We start from the raw sequence: 15,654 nt of genomic DNA on the forward strand, positions 1-15,654 counted from the left end.
TCTGTTGGGAGCTCAGTTTTGTAAAAGAACGTATACTCTTTCTAAGCATTGAACCTGAGACCTTTTATGAGAGAGATGAGGAAACACAACCGTGTTTCTGCCACTTGATAGGCCCATGCTTTACTGATAAGGCACTTTCCTAGCAGAAATGCCTTATCTTATATGCCTTATCTTATCTTATATGCCTTATATTGGCAAAAAAGGACAAGTAACAACATCCTGGAGTTGGGTAGTAGAAGGCAGGAGAATACACAGAAAACAGGAGTTTGGAAATTAGCAGTACTCTACTGCTTTTTCTCCATAACAGGAAAGGAGAGCAGGGAAGTAATACAATATGAAGCTTCAGAGACAGCTGCATGAGCAGAACAATACACTAAGTGCTCCACTGCCTGCTATAAATAACTGAGCAATCACCAGTTATTAAACCATAATGAGGAAGGCATGAAAAAGTGTCTCAAACCCTGCCTACTGTAGTTCCAGTCGCATCCATCAAATGAGACACATTATCATCACTATACCCAAACAATAAATGTTGTTTATTCAGTGAAAATACTGTTTATAATGTCCTACTTGTAATGACATCATCTTCACTGTAGTTTTTCTGCCAATTCTGCAGACCTCATCTCCATTGCTATTCACTAAGTGATGGGCCATCTCTTTTCTTCTACTTACTGTCTCATTGTGGCACGAGACATGTTGCCCTGATTTTTATATTCCAGGAACTTTGGCATAACAAAGGTTTGCAACTATTTTTCATCTTAAGTGAATATGTAATTCTCTCCCTGTTCATTTCTATTTTAACTCACAACTGCTTTTATTTCCCTTTTAGCATTCTAACTGGTTGTAGAAGAATTATCTCAAATGGTGGGGGGGAAGGGGGTGTGGAGTAACACAGCAAGTAGCACATTATGTTATTCTGGCTGCTCAATTTATACATTGGCCTTGGTTTTGGTTCTTGAGAAAGGGAAGAGGGGAAGAAGGGTTTGGGTGAGTTACCCATTCCAGTTCAGAAATGGCAGAGTCATCTGGTCTGTGAGAGTAAGAGAATACCTTAAGCTAGGGCAACACAACTTCAGAATGAAATTACAGAAAGTGAAATTTATCACAGTTCCTTACATCTCCCACTTCAGACAAATGTATTAACAAAACTTTGAAGTGCACAATAGAACACCTAATGTGATTAATGATGATTTCAGAATGCCAGTATAGAAAACAGAAAAGCAACTTAGAAAAACATGTGGGGCGGTGTGTTTATTTGGGGTGGGAGGAGGGGGAGTTAGAGGTTGTCTTGTTTTGGTTTTTAACCATCTTCCTACTGCTAATACACACCAAATTCCTCAGGATCTGTGAACAGTTTGATAAGTTACAAAGTCTCATGAAGGCAGAAACACTGGTTTTGGTAATATTTATATCTAATAAGAATATGCTTTCCTCCCCTCTAACAGCAGAAACTGCAATCTAAACCCAAGGTATACTAAGTAATGAACAGAACAGACTATTATACATGTTATTCCTCAATCTAATATGGTCACACTTGTCTTTCTTCTGACCCCAATGTCAGAACAATTTAGAAACTTGTACAAAATGAAAAGAGAATTCCAAATCAGCATGCGGAACAGAGATAAAAGGAGGCTCACTTAAGTGGCTAGTAAACAAGTGGCTGCTTCTACCTAACAATCCCGTACATCTAAGAAATCTCATGTCTTAGCTTCAGATGTGCAACAGAAAACTGGTTTATTTTCACACTTTAAGTATTTTTAGTCTGCTTCCTACATTGTTTTGAGGGATTCAATCCTGACAAGTTTCACCCAATTAAAAGTGCCAATTTCATTAAAAACAATTAGAAGAACCTAAAACCAAGTTGGCTCATTAAGAAAAAGAAATTTTGCAGGTTTCAACCTAGAGCTACTCTGGAAAAGTTATGAACTTCTCTATTAGCATGTAGGTTGAAAATGCTGAGGTAATGTGACAGACTAGCATAAACCCAAAGGAGCATGTCTAGTGTGTCTACATGGCACTGTGATGCTATTCTCAAACACCCAAAGCTCCACAACTGAAATCAGCAATAAGAACTTCAGTGAGGCGAGTCCCATGAGAGTCACCCTGAATAGAGCAGTAAACAAACCTTCTTCTGCCTTGAGTTTCCTTGACACAGAACAGCATTACAGTTATGCGGGTATGCACAAAGCACCCTAACAGCAGCACAATTCTACTCTAAGACAACTTAGATCACTCCTTTGCTTAAATGGTTAAACAAAACTTTTTTAGTCTAGTGCTTCCTGCAATACAGCTTTTCCATTTACAGCAGTGTTTCTATACTCTTGTTCCATTTTGACTTGCAGCAATGGCAAAATCATGATGGAACAAGTAGCACAAAAGAATCATTTCTGACCATCCCTTGTACAAGAAAATAATAGAAAATCACGTATACCTTTATAAGGGTTACTATCGAACAGTCTCTTGTGCCTAGGAAGTAATGGCTGAAGAGTTTCACTTCACAAACACTCTCTTGAACACAATCCAAATGCTTACTACTTGTAATTCATCTCCTCTTCAGCAATTAAATGAAGTCATATTGACTTTATTCCATCCTAATTATTTTTATTTGACACATTAACATCAAATCACTTTGCTCCTTAGTTTCCTGGAACATCAAGCCGTTAGAGACAGCTTAAGAAGGATGTCATCTTCAAAGGTAGCTGCTTCACAGGTTGAAAGATTTTCATTTTATGTAGGAAACATTTCCAATGTTACCTAATTTCAGAACAAAAGCTAGCATTCGAACCATCTCGCAACATAAGAGCAGCGCTCCTTCCCTTTGCTGGGAAACGAGCATGAAATAGGGATGCTCACACAGATCTGCGAGCAAAACAAGTGGGTAACGGGTGAAGTCTATCACAGAAAGGCCGGACGCCGCTTGTTACTACTCACGTCACCAAAGCGGGCAGTGGAGGAGACGGCAGCTCAGCTCCCGCCGGCTGCTGGCGGAGACCACACCTCTGGGCACCGGGGCGATGCTCCCTGTGCCCGAGAGGGTTCTGCAGCCCTCCCACCTCAGCGTCCGACAAGCCCGCTCTGTTACGGGCCCGTGCTGCCCGCTCCCCAGCCTAGGCAGACACGGGGCCACTGCGAGCCCCCTCACCCCGGCCCAGCCTGCGGCCGCTCGCCGCACTCCCCGCGAAGGACGGGCCGGGCCGCAGCCGCCCCAGCCCCGCCGAGCCCTCCCCATGCCGTGCCGCAGCACACCAGGGACAGAGAATCCTCAGGAAGCCTCCCCGCCCCGCTCCTCACCCAGGTACTCGGGCCCGGGCAGCGAGAGCCGCTCGGGGCTCAGCATCCTCCTCCTGCCGCTCCTTCCTGGCTTCCGCCCGTTTCCAAGGCGCCCGACGCTCCCGGCGCTGCTCGGCCGCTCGCCCCGGCTGGGAACACGCCCCTCGCCGCCACAGTTCCGCGCCCACAGCCGGCCCCGCCGCCCGGCCGCCCCGCCGCCCGTGCCCTCAGGGGCTGGGACAAGGCCGGGAAAGAGCCCGAGGGAAGGGCCTGAGCCCGGAGCCTGCGGACAGCGCCATGAGGAGGGGGCTGCGCGGAGGCCGCGGTGGGCCGTGCCCTGGGCAGCTGCTCCAGGGCTGAGGGACACCCCAGAGAGAGGAGAGCGAGCCAGCAGGCTCTCCCGGAGAGCCGTGTGTAAGGTTATTCTGATTGGATTCAAGTTGTCTAATTTAAGGTGTCTACTGCTAGGGGTTGTCTAGGACTACAGCTGTGGGGGAAAGACCTTGGTTTGAAGGTGAATTGTAATAAGTTAAAATCACAGAATATGCTGAGTTGGAAGGGACCCATCAGAATCATTGTGTCCAGCTCCTGGCCCTGAGCACGACACCCCAAAAATCGCACCATGAGTGTGAGGGCATTGTTCAGATGCTTCTTGAACTCTACCAGGCTTGGTGCTCTGACCACTTCTCTGGGTTAATGAAGTTAATGTGTAGCAGCTTTGTCCCAGAGAGCAAGGACTGAAAGTATGACCACGGAATCCTTTCAAGTTGTGTCCTTCTGTCCATACTATCCCAGAGCTGGAATTTTTGCATCCCTTGTGCTCAGGAGAGGCAGGTATGGAGAGCCTCAGGAACTGTCCCTTCTGTAGTCTCAAATACAAATGAGCAGAAAAGTCCTGAGTCACAGGGCTCTTTCTGTTCTTGGCTGGGAACTTGGCTGGGAATGGCCAGTGTACCAGGGATGTAGGAGAGGCAGAGCTCTTCATGTGGCTGGAAGCAAGTCTGCTGGGCTCCTCTTTCCCAGAAGCTGATGTGGCTAAAATTCCCAAGTTATTTTGCAGTTTCTTTCATCACCATTAGGAAAAAATACCAGTCCAGGATGTAATTCTGGGAGTAAGGAAAAAAAAAGAAAAAAAGGGACTGCAGGTGTTGTCTATGATTTTAATGACAAATGCAAAAGAATAGAAATTAAATTACTCATTTGTACATGCATATGATCTGCCTTTATTCCACTAGAGGAAAATGCTGAGGCATTGGCATTTAATCTGTATTTAAAGGACAGCCATATGTAAAAAGGGCAAACAAGATTCTATAACTTAACTGTTATTATCCCACACAAGATTGCCTGGACCACTCCTCTGTCTTTTTTTCTGTCTTAAAAAGCATATAGCTTGGATATAAATATTTCAAAGATGAGCAGAGAGAATAGTTTAGGGAGCAGACAATGAGATACTCCAGCGTGAAGAATGATTGAAAAAATGTAAGATTGCCTTAAAGAGGATAAGCATAACATATGAAATTATGTTATCTAAAATTATCTGTGCTACAATTAAACTCATTCAAAACTCCAGTTTGTTCAGTTCTGCACTTTGTGCATTTTATTATAGGCTATAAATTTAAATATGGGATATTTTTTAGTAATAGATACAATCAGATCGCAGAATACATTGATACAAGATACTTTTGAGCCCAGAAATTCAGCAGAATTTAGAAAGGAAGTGGATTCAAGCAGAATGAGAAAACACAGGATTATATTTTTACACACATAATCAATATCATTGGTGTTTAAAAACCTCTTCTGTAGTGCTGGTCAACTGAGCTGGTGGAAGCCTTCCACAGGTTGTGCACTGTTTCCTTTTGAGTTTTTAAACCATTTCTGTAAACAAGGATTTAGCCTTGATCAGTATCTGGCACATTGAGGCCTTTAAAGTCCAGTTTTGAATACTACATACTCTGACATCTCTCTGGTTTTTCCTTTGGGGTTGTTGGTTCTTTTTTTGTTGGGTTTTTTTTTCTTTTTTCACTTGTTACTCTTTGGTTTCTATAGGTTAGACTTTGTTATTTCCTTCAGACCATCTAAGGGAAACCTTTTGAACACTGGTCCCATTGGCGGTTTTAATAACTTTGTTTCAGTAGTAATGGTGCCTGACTGTTAATAACTTTAAGGAAAATTATACAAAAACGAGGTGTCATTTCTGGAGCCATTTATAGACTTCCCTGTTTACTATTATTTCTCCCTTGGCTTGCCAGGGCCCGGATTAGGTGATATAACAGATCAGCAGCACTCATCTGTTCCCTAACTCTCATGACCTCAAAAGAGAGAAATGCTGCCAGCCTTGGCCATAGGTGTTAAGTCTGTTTTACCAACTTGAGTTTAGAACCCTTGACTAGTGCATTTTAATAAATTGAGAAGGCTTTTCTGGGCCACTGGAAACCATCTGGAGGTTTAATAGCTGCCCCCAGAGGGGCACATCTAACAAGGACTTAATGTTCTTTTGGACCCAGCTGGAAGAATGATGCTGAAAAAAATTCTTTTTCCCTGTCACAGCCCCTTGGCAGATTATCAGAGGTACAGATCTCACTTCAGGGAAAGCCTATGGAGTACACTTTTACCATCTACCCTGGGAATCATGGTGGTGCTTACATTTCTTAATTAAAATTGCTGCATTCTGTTTACCAGGGATTTGGGTATCCAAATCAGTCTTTCAAGAAGGATCAATTGGATTACATTGGTACATTTTGTGCACACCCTCTTTTAACGTGATCTTGATTTGATTTGGCTTAATTCACTTCGAAGTGTGGTGTAAGTAGAATTTCAGAAATCATACGTTTAGTAAATTGGGCTAACTTAGTTATGTAAGAGTCCATTTGACCACAAGTTTGAAAATAGTGGTGTAATTTAAATTATGGAATGAAATAAAATATCTTTATTATGTTAAGATGCATGGACTGAAAACCTCTCACCTTTGTGTAAGTTTTGCGTTTCTCAGCAACTTTGCTAAAATCAGATTTCTGTTTTTCTCCAGAAACACATACTTTGCCCCCACTATGTTAATTGCTTAACTTACACTCTGCTGATTTTATGTTCATTTTTCCGAATTATACTATCAATGTTGAACTGAAATATTTTCCTTTTATTAGACAAAGTTCTCCTGAGAAACAGCTCCTCTTTCAGATAGAGTATTATATAGAATAATAAACAGGACTAGATATTAAGAAAAAATTCTACAGGAAGTGCCTTGTTTTAAACAGACTAAGTCACTTGGCCTGGCTTCTATTACTTTTATTGGAATGAAATTCTTCATTTGCTTAGAATTTCAACAATTATTACTAAGGTAGTTACAATACAGCTTTTTAGGTGTATTTGAAGAAACAAACTTTTTTTTTTTTTTTCTTCAAGTCACTGATGGAAATGTGCAAAGAACTAAGCTGTGGGCAGTCTTCAGTATTATTCTATGTGACTGTGAAATCAGTCTAAGGCAGTTTCACAGAAACACTGAGAAAATGTCTCTGGCCTTTTTTGTTTATCCTTTGAGCGTCCAAAGCTTTATCCTGTTTTAAAGCATAGTCAGCTAAGAGTCTGTCCTGTGCAGAGCTTGGCTTTTTTGACTTTGATAGTGTTTTGTGTTCTTCAAGGCTTCCCATGTATTTTCCAGATGAGTTTTTCCTTGTACATAATAATTAATAAAATTGCAGGTGTGGTAACAAAAAGACACATGAAAACCAAATTATACTGTGAAGAGAAAAACATTGACTTAAACAACTGTCAATCTTTATTGATAATCTATTATTTTTTGGCACATTAGCAGAGGTAAGTTTTGAGGAGAGATCTGAAGAAATGGAGAGTTAGAGTTTCACATGCTATTATTTATGTAAATTATTTGAAATATTGTAAGTGAAATTAGAATTCTATTTTGTAAGTCATTTAAAAAATCAAGGGCACTGAAGCTGGATGATTCATTTATGAGTCAGCTGCAAACCCATAAAAACCTCTCATTGAATTTTTGATTTAATAATTATTTATAGGAATGATGACCAAACTCTCTAAAGACGTACTAAAAGTAAGATTATCTTATATAAAACAGTCAGCCAAAACCTCAATGAAATTATGTGATGAAATCCATATTTTTATATTGTTGGTTCCTCAAGAGTCATTTACAGAAGAAGATCCACTACTTCTAGTTCTTCTCCTAATCTGAGCCTTCTCAAGTTGAATGAACTGTTTATCTGGTTCACCTACAGCACAGTGATTTTGCAAGTAAATGAATTATTTTTCCCAAATAATGCAGTATTAATACTTGTTTACCTCTTCAGGTAAAACCTAGACAAGCAGATAGAACTTACATTGTTCTTTAAGACCTTTAGAGAAATGAGATTCACCAAGTTTCTCTCTCCTAAAATCTGCCACAAGAGGAATTTTGGAAACAACTGTGTGTTTTCCAGCTAATGATAGATAACATGATAACAGCAGCAGCTCTCTTAAATAGCCAGCTTTTCTACCATTACAGAGCTTAACCAGTAATTGTACCTGGAAGTCTTAAGTCAGGAATATACTTAACTAGTAAGATGTCATAAGCATACAGGAAAATGTACTGTGAACACAATGCCATCATAATTTCTATTTTATTTACTAGTTTAACTGCATTTTAATCTGGATTGCTAACATTTTATTTTCCCTCTTGGACAGAAAGTAAAGAGAAATCTGGTCTGATTTTGAGATGTCTGTATTGTTGATTATTTAGGCCTAAACAAGCTCCAAGATCCTTGTATTTTAAATACAAGTTGTTGGGGGGGAAAAAAAACTCCTTGAAATATTCTTCTACTCCTCAGCCATAAGGAGTACTGTTGAACTTTGCATGATGTGCTTATGGGAAAAGGGAATGTAGTATGACAGATTCTGTGGCTCATTGAGGCCACATGTTCATTTTCAAATCAATGGTAGCTGTAAGTTGTATAATAGATTCCTGGCATGTATTAAATGCACTGTCCAAATTCTGATTTTGAGTTTAGTGTTTAGTAAGCAAAGTTAACTTTTTTGAAAGAGCAAACTGTTGAAAGACTCTCCTCCAGTTTTTGTTCCCATTATCTCATCAGGAAGGAAAGGACATCTTTAAAAGTACTTAAGTACCAAGTGAGTGACCCTTCTCTGTTGGAATGCCGCCCCACTAATGATGCAGAGAAGAAAAACAGCCATTTCTGGCAGAGTTTGCAGGATCTCTCATGCCAAACAAAGGAAAAAAATCTAAAATGCCTGGTAAAAATAAATATCACTATGAAATTCTGGCATGGAAAGCCTTTCTGACAGCCAAGGCTTAGCTCATCCTGGGGGGTAACCCAAAAAGGCCTGCAATTTTCATTATTTGTTTCTATTTATTGAATGTTCCTTGCAAACATAAGCTGCCAGACTCTGTTATCCATTAGACAAGGTGTCTGTGTGAGAAAATGATAATAAGTAAATGGCTTTGTGTGTGTGCAAGAGAACAGGCACACCCTCTGTAAGTGGGAGTGAGCTGTTGTTTCTGGGGGTGGAGTGAAGCTGTAACTCTGATGGCTGCAGTGGCCAGCTCTTGTGGGAAAGGTGCATAACTTTCCATGTGCAGAACAGAGATTAATCACATGCAAAGTACTCTGAAAATATTTTGTCTTATAACATCTGCATAGAAAAGCAAACGATGGAATCAAGGGAAAAAACCCAACAAAATGAAAGAAAGAGGAGATCACAGATTCATTAAAATACTGGAATTCTTGCAAAACAATTCTTAATTCTGTCTGCTAGCTACTCAGAAGGGCTTTTGGAAGACAGTGCTGCAGAGCCCCGCCACTCCACAGGAGTTGCAGTCAAAATATTTTTCCAGCAAAAGCACACATCTGTAGCCTAGTGATTCATTCCATAATATAAGAGGATATAGTGATAAATGTTTTTTTTCTTTTGCAACATAATGCTTAAGGTGTTTTCAAGAGTAACACCTTTATGGAGTGACTAGAGGAGAAGGTATAATGGTTGAAGTACTTAAGAAGAAAAGCAAATCACTTACTGAGAGAGGATATAAACCAACTGAGACTGAAACAGCAAATGAAGATTATGGCAATTAATTCTAAACAGACTAGAGGAAGCATAGAACATTTTTCAGAATATAGTAGAAAATTATTAAGTAACCTAATTAATTTTTAGCTGAGGAATGTTTTTAAATTTTTCTTTTGATTTGTTAACTTTATCATTCTAGTTTCTTTACCACAGCAAAATTCAAATTCTGCGTTTGAATCTGATAATAACATTATATATTAAGAAAATATCCTTAAGATTCTAACTTTAAGTGTTGAATTTTACACTATGTTAGTAAAGGAAGAGGTGTTCCTTGAATATGAAAGTTTAGATGTGAATCAGAGTTTTTCTAAAATTCTGTGACTAGATATTTCTGATACTTACTAAACATACTCAGTGTGCTCTAAGTTATGTGAAACAGAAACAAGAGAAACCTGTAGTCTCTATGACATGGTTTTCCCATGTGCATTATATGTGTTGGGTTTTGCTCAAGTCTCTGATAGAGTTTGCAACAACTCTGCTGACCTAGAATGAAGCACAAATGGAAATGCAATACAAAAACCCCGATTACCTTCAACTCTTAGAATGCTTTAATGTCATGTTAAAGTTTCTAAAATCCTAATCTTGCAATGATATGGACACAAGCATGTGACTGGGAGGGAGGCTGGATCTATGTGCATATGTGTGGGTGACTCGTGAAGAGGGTGTGTGCAAGTCTGGATCTTGCTCCCACCTGTGCCTTTATTCAGGTCTCACCCAGTGCTCCTAAGGAGCAATTAATTTGTTCCCTCACTCACATTTATCAAAAGCTAGTATGACAGAGGGAGAGGTGTTAAGAGGTATCTCTGATACAGCCACCCGATAGGAAAGCAGATGGTTGACATCTTATCAGAAACACTCAAGGGTTATATCTTGTTTGTGTTGGCAGGACTTGCCAGACCCATCATGCCAATAAAGTATTAGAAGTGAATCATCTTCAAAAAAGAAAATTCTCTTTATCATTCTGTCTACATTTTTACATCTCCACGGTGGCTTCTGTGAACAAGAAAGGTGTGTGAGCTGAGAAAAAGATGTTTATGTCTTTCACATCTATTCCCATGACTACTTGTTTCTTTACAGGCCAAATTTATGTATTCTAGGTTTTTTTCAGAAAGGAAAAGTCAGCCCATTGAAGATACTCCACATACTGAGAGGTATAAGGTCACCTTTCTTTCTGATTGTGTGATTGATTTTTACCACAAACTTCTTATCCGAGTACAGAGACTATTGATGGCAAAGTACATTAATAGCTGGAAGTCAAAGAAAAACACACGTCTTCAGTTCTTTAGAAAGTGCTTCTCTGTGGAGTCAAAAATTAATTTAGGAGACACAACTTGCTACTTATCCATTTGAATGTGTTTGGGGAATAAAGGTGGCTAGGCTTCTGTCTTCAAACTTAATTCTTTTGCTGGCTTTTAAGAGAACATTTCCCTTTTAAGCTCTTCCTCTTTTCCTTTTTTTCTGTGCCAGAATCAAGGTATTAAGCTGTGCAGTTCCTAAGGATAGGCCATAGGCTATCTTTGCAATGTAGACATTGTGCAAGGCCTGGATAATTGCCATTTCACTGCAGGGAGGAGTCTCATCAGGAATAGAAGAGGGTGTTTATTTGCATTATTTTTACATAGAGGATGTTAGGGAACCAGCACAAGAAGGAGCAGAACCAGCTTTCAAAAACACAGGGAGAAAGAAACACATGAAGAAAGGTTTGGTTTGGTCTGTTGTTTGATTTTGGGGTGTTTTTTGGGTTTTTTTCCCCTATTTTGAGAGTCAATTTACTTATGGTTTTGTTCTCTTTTCTCTCTTTTTTTTATTTTTTATTTTTTTCTTAGGAAGATTAAAGTGCCTTGGAGCTTGGTTTCTGTCCCACCTTCTAGACATACACATGAAAAAGGAAGGGGTTAGATGAATCTGTACTTTGGACAATACATTACAAAGAACCTTTTGCAAGATTCTTCATATCTCAGCTTTTAAATGTAGCCATTTAATGTAATCTTTAGTTTTGCTGATCTGAACTGCAAAGTAGAATTAATAGTGGTCCTTGAGATGATCACAAAGTTTCCCAGAACAAATGTGAAATTGGAATGCTTAGAAAGCAGCAGTTAATGAAAGGTGAAGAAAATTAAGTAACACATTGTGTTGTAAACTCTGACTTGCTAACCTGAATTTTATATTTTTGTAAATGAAAACAAGTGGTAACACTGCGGAAGATGGCACATGGTTTTATTAAGAATAAGTGAGCAGTAACTTGAGAAACACTGTAGGGGACAATGGTGACAGTATTTGAATGTTTATGACACCGGTGAGCATGTCTGGGTACACAGTAGTAATGCCAGTATTTAGAAAACTTAAGGGAAGGCAACAAAGGAAAATGTGAGAAAATAAAAATACAAATCAATGTTAAAATTTCATTTAATGTATTTAACAGAGAAACCATAATTTACAAACTAGGTAACCAGATGCAAAAGCTGACAATTCCTCAGCTCTTTGGAAAATTAAACTAGTTCTTTACATCAGTGAAGTTGGACACCCAACTATCCTGAGTATGGGAAAATCTGACTTTTAGCTTACCTGGTAATCCAAACTACCACCTCTTTAGTTCACTGGTGGTATGGAAGAGGGAACTGATGTAGGTAATGTACCAGTGGAGTAACTAAAGAAATTAAAAGGACCATTGGAAAATCTCATGGTCTAATACCTGTGATTTTATCTAGAACTTAGAGCCCTGTTGGTAATGTTTTGGTGTTTTCCTGGCTTTTCTGTTTATTTAATGGAGCTTGCTAGTAAAACAGAATTTGATCACAGTGCAGAGTTTGTAATTATCTTTCCAGTCCAGATTTCCTGAACTATATCCATTGTAGAAAGCAAGTTTGGTAGGTGTTCCAAAAGATTGCCTAGTCCAGTCTGTACGGCATCAAGACTAAACATATCAAGGCTAGTACCAGCATGTTTATCGAATTGTGTTCTTATAAAAATCCAGTGGAAGGGATTCCACAGTCCCTCTAGACAGTCTGCTCCATTTTTTGTTGAAAAATCCTCAGTTGGAATGCTGATCAGAAAAATATTTTAAGCATTTCTTATTGCAAATGAAGTTGACTCTTTCATGTCTTTCTACTGGAGCCATAGAGGATGGCTGATGAACATCTCTGTAATTAGCTCTTATAAATATCAGAAAGCTGCATCTGTCTTGAAGCTTTTATTTCTTGACTAGGCATACCTAATTCTTTCAGCTTTTTCTCAAAGTGTTTGATTTATACATTTATTATGATTATTATTTTCTTGTTTCTCTTCAGTTGTTTTTATGTTTCTATGGTGTTCAGGCAGGACCAGACATACTATCTATCCAACAGGGGCTTCAGTATTATGGGAATTTTAGAAAACAAATTGTCTCATATATGACACACCTGTTCAGATGTTCCAGAATTCAACACATTCCTGGCAGTGCTGCTGCATTGTTGGTTTATATTGTTTGTAATCCTAAGATGCTGTATTTCTGTCTAGTCCAAAATTCAGTGCAGTTTATTAATTTTTCATTCTGTTTCCCAAGAATAGTATGTTTCTAACTACTGTGGTTTACCTTGTTGGTTTTTGTGCAAACTGATCAATTTGCCAATAGGATTTGGGGTGTCTGATCTCATCCTTCCTAGTGTTTCCAGCCCTTTGCCTTTGTTTTGAGGTTATCAGTTGCCGTGGCTCAGATTTTACAAGCATAAATGTTGCATTGTTTAAGTTGTCAGCGAACATAGTAGACAAAACAGAACTCTAGATGCATCTAGGAACAAATCTGAAGTGCCTTTTTCTTTTGATGAATAATGACTAATGACCACTGTGATTTCCTTCTATCAGATGCTTGCAGATTTTCACGTATCTGTATTTAAAATGTCATTCTACTAAAGTGTCTTGTGAGATGATGCCGAAAGCCATACAAGGTGTATCGTGTCTGTTGCCTTCTGTTCACACAGCGAGCTTTACCTTACTTTAAAAAGGGAACTTGTTTTAGCACAAATGCATTTTGCCCATTTTTCATGTGTTTTTCATTCTAGTAAATTAATTCACTCTGTCTCAAGTATTTAAAATACAATTGCTCCAAACCTTTCTGAACACAACAATTAAGCTACCCAGTGTGTCATTCTCTTCTAGGAAACTTGTGTGAAGAAGCATGAAAAGATAATTTAAATCCTTTAAAAATACTTTGATAGGTAAGACCTACACCATTTTTTCTTCCCCCCCCCCCCTTTCTTTCTTTAAACCTCTTATTAAAATCTCTACAGTTTCAAGATAGATGAAGTGTATTTTCCCTAATAATCCTACCTCATTCTGGTCCCTTTCTTTCTTCTTTTTCTAATGACACTATGTTCTTGGTTGTCTTTTTCCTGACACAAGTTTGTTATTTAAAAACACCCTGAAAATTATGCAAATTATTAGTATTATTTCGTAGCACTTATTTTCTGTCATTGGATTGGTTTATTTCTCTAATGTTTCTTTTTGGAGGGGGGTATATCTGAATTATGCCCCAAAATGCTTAATAGGATAATAATCTTCTTCCTATTCCATTTATAATGCCTGGTGGAGGTTTTTTTGCTTGGGCATGTTGTCATATAAATGAATTGTTAATTATATTTTAATTAATTCTTTCTCATCTGTCTCACAATACTTGCTTTATATATCATTTATCAGTGATCTATAAATTATTGCAGGTTATTTAATGATGTTCCTCCCTCAGAGGTGTGGCTAGGAGCAAGTACCTACTGTGTAGGTTCAACCCATGCTACTTGTGCATGGATTGAAGTGTATTCTGATATTTACATAATCTTAAAGTTATTTGGTCTGAAAGAGGCAAGACCAAAACATATGGTTAAATTTTACCAACATTATTTAGCAACTTTTCTACTTTTGTCATAAATACCCATTTTACACTGCATAAATCTACTTTATAATTATTCCTCAAAGATCCCACATTCAATCAAATGGTGATTGAGAAGTTTATAATATAAATTGGTAGGTAATTGAGAAGTTTATAATATAAATTTTTATAATATATATAAATTTTTATAATATAAATTTTCATATGTTCAAATGCAATCTATTTAGGAGATTTTTGTGAAAGATAGTACTATGTGCTTCTCTGACATTTCACTAGGGGATTTCAAAATTAATAATAAGGCAGAGATACAGTTTAAGGAAGTTGAGTTTAGAGAGGAAAGTGATTTGCCAGAATACAGTGCAGGGTGCAGAGGACTGGTAAACACATTTTAATAGAGTGGGTAAAAAACATTTGTTCCCTGGGGAGAAAAGAACTGAAAAGCTAACAAGTGAATTTAAGTGTATTTAGGACAATATTTTTCGAGGGGCTTTTGTTTCAAACACAGGAAAATAGTGATCTCAACAGCTGACTGTTCCATGACCTAAGTATATAATTATCAGGAAGTTCTGGGCCCTGCCTCTGTCCTTTATCACTCTCAGTACTTCAGCACCTAAACTTCTAAAAGTTTCTGTGAGCCTGAAGTTAGAAGGACTCCTCTGAGTTATACTACCTGATGATCTAGCCTTAGTAGAGAATATAAACATAAATTAATTTTGGTTACATTGCTCTGTATTTTAGGGAGAAACAGTGGGGGTTTTGCATTCTAGTCAGTCAGCCACTCAGTGTGAGGTTATTGTTTTCTCTCTCTTAAACTTAACCCACTATTCAGAATTCTTACCCTTCAACCATCTTAAACTCTGGTATCTTGTAGTTTATTACTTTACAATAATTGCATATACTTTCTGTGCCTCAGTCTGTCACTGATTCCAAGTCAGTATTAAAGTAGAAAAGTTTTTTTAATCTCTTCACCTCAACAAGTCCCTCTTGACTACCTGTATTTGTTGTTACTCTTCTGCAACTTTGCACACTTTGCCTATTTTGCACTAACGTGGATTTATTCCTAACTTGAAGCAGTGGTTCTGCATATAAAGAAAAAAGACTGCTTTTTAAAAATTTTGGTGGCTGTGTACGGTAGATTTAAACATGGTTTGTTGCTCACTGTTTCTTCTGGTGTTCCTGCTCCTGGGAGTTCTCCTCAGTGAAGCTGTGTTGGATTATTTTCTCTTTCCACTGAGCACAGTTTGTCAAGACTCAATCCCTGTTATAATTTTATGTTGACATTTTTAATAATACCCGTTGTCTTCACCATTTTACACTTAATTAATAAGAGTGGCATAATTCTCTCCATCACATGCTGTGCCATTTTCTTACTCTTGTGATTGTTTAAAGGATGGGATTAATTACAGCTTCCTCTAAATTCATCTACAGGAAGGCTTTAAACA

The 15,654-nt window shown here is 38.3% G+C and overlaps 1 protein-coding gene across 1 annotated transcript in view; it reads right to left on the bottom strand.

Moving 5' to 3' along the window:
* CSTPP1 (centriolar satellite-associated tubulin polyglutamylase complex regulator 1) overlaps positions 1-3,408 on the bottom strand; it is a 78,997-nt gene extending 75,589 nt beyond the window's left edge. Inside the window, exon 1 of the mRNA XM_058829653.1 lies at positions 3,292-3,408. Within this exon, the coding sequence (XP_058685636.1) occupies positions 3,292-3,337 (46 nt within the window). The 5' untranslated portion in view covers positions 3,338-3,408. The remainder of the gene's footprint in view (positions 1-3,291) is intronic.
* Positions 3,409-15,654: the final 12,246 nt, after the last annotated feature.

This window comes from Poecile atricapillus, chromosome 1 (genome assembly GCF_030490865.1).
Source record: "Poecile atricapillus isolate bPoeAtr1 chromosome 1, bPoeAtr1.hap1, whole genome shotgun sequence".
Taxonomy (NCBI): Eukaryota; Metazoa; Chordata; class Aves; order Passeriformes; family Paridae; genus Poecile; species Poecile atricapillus.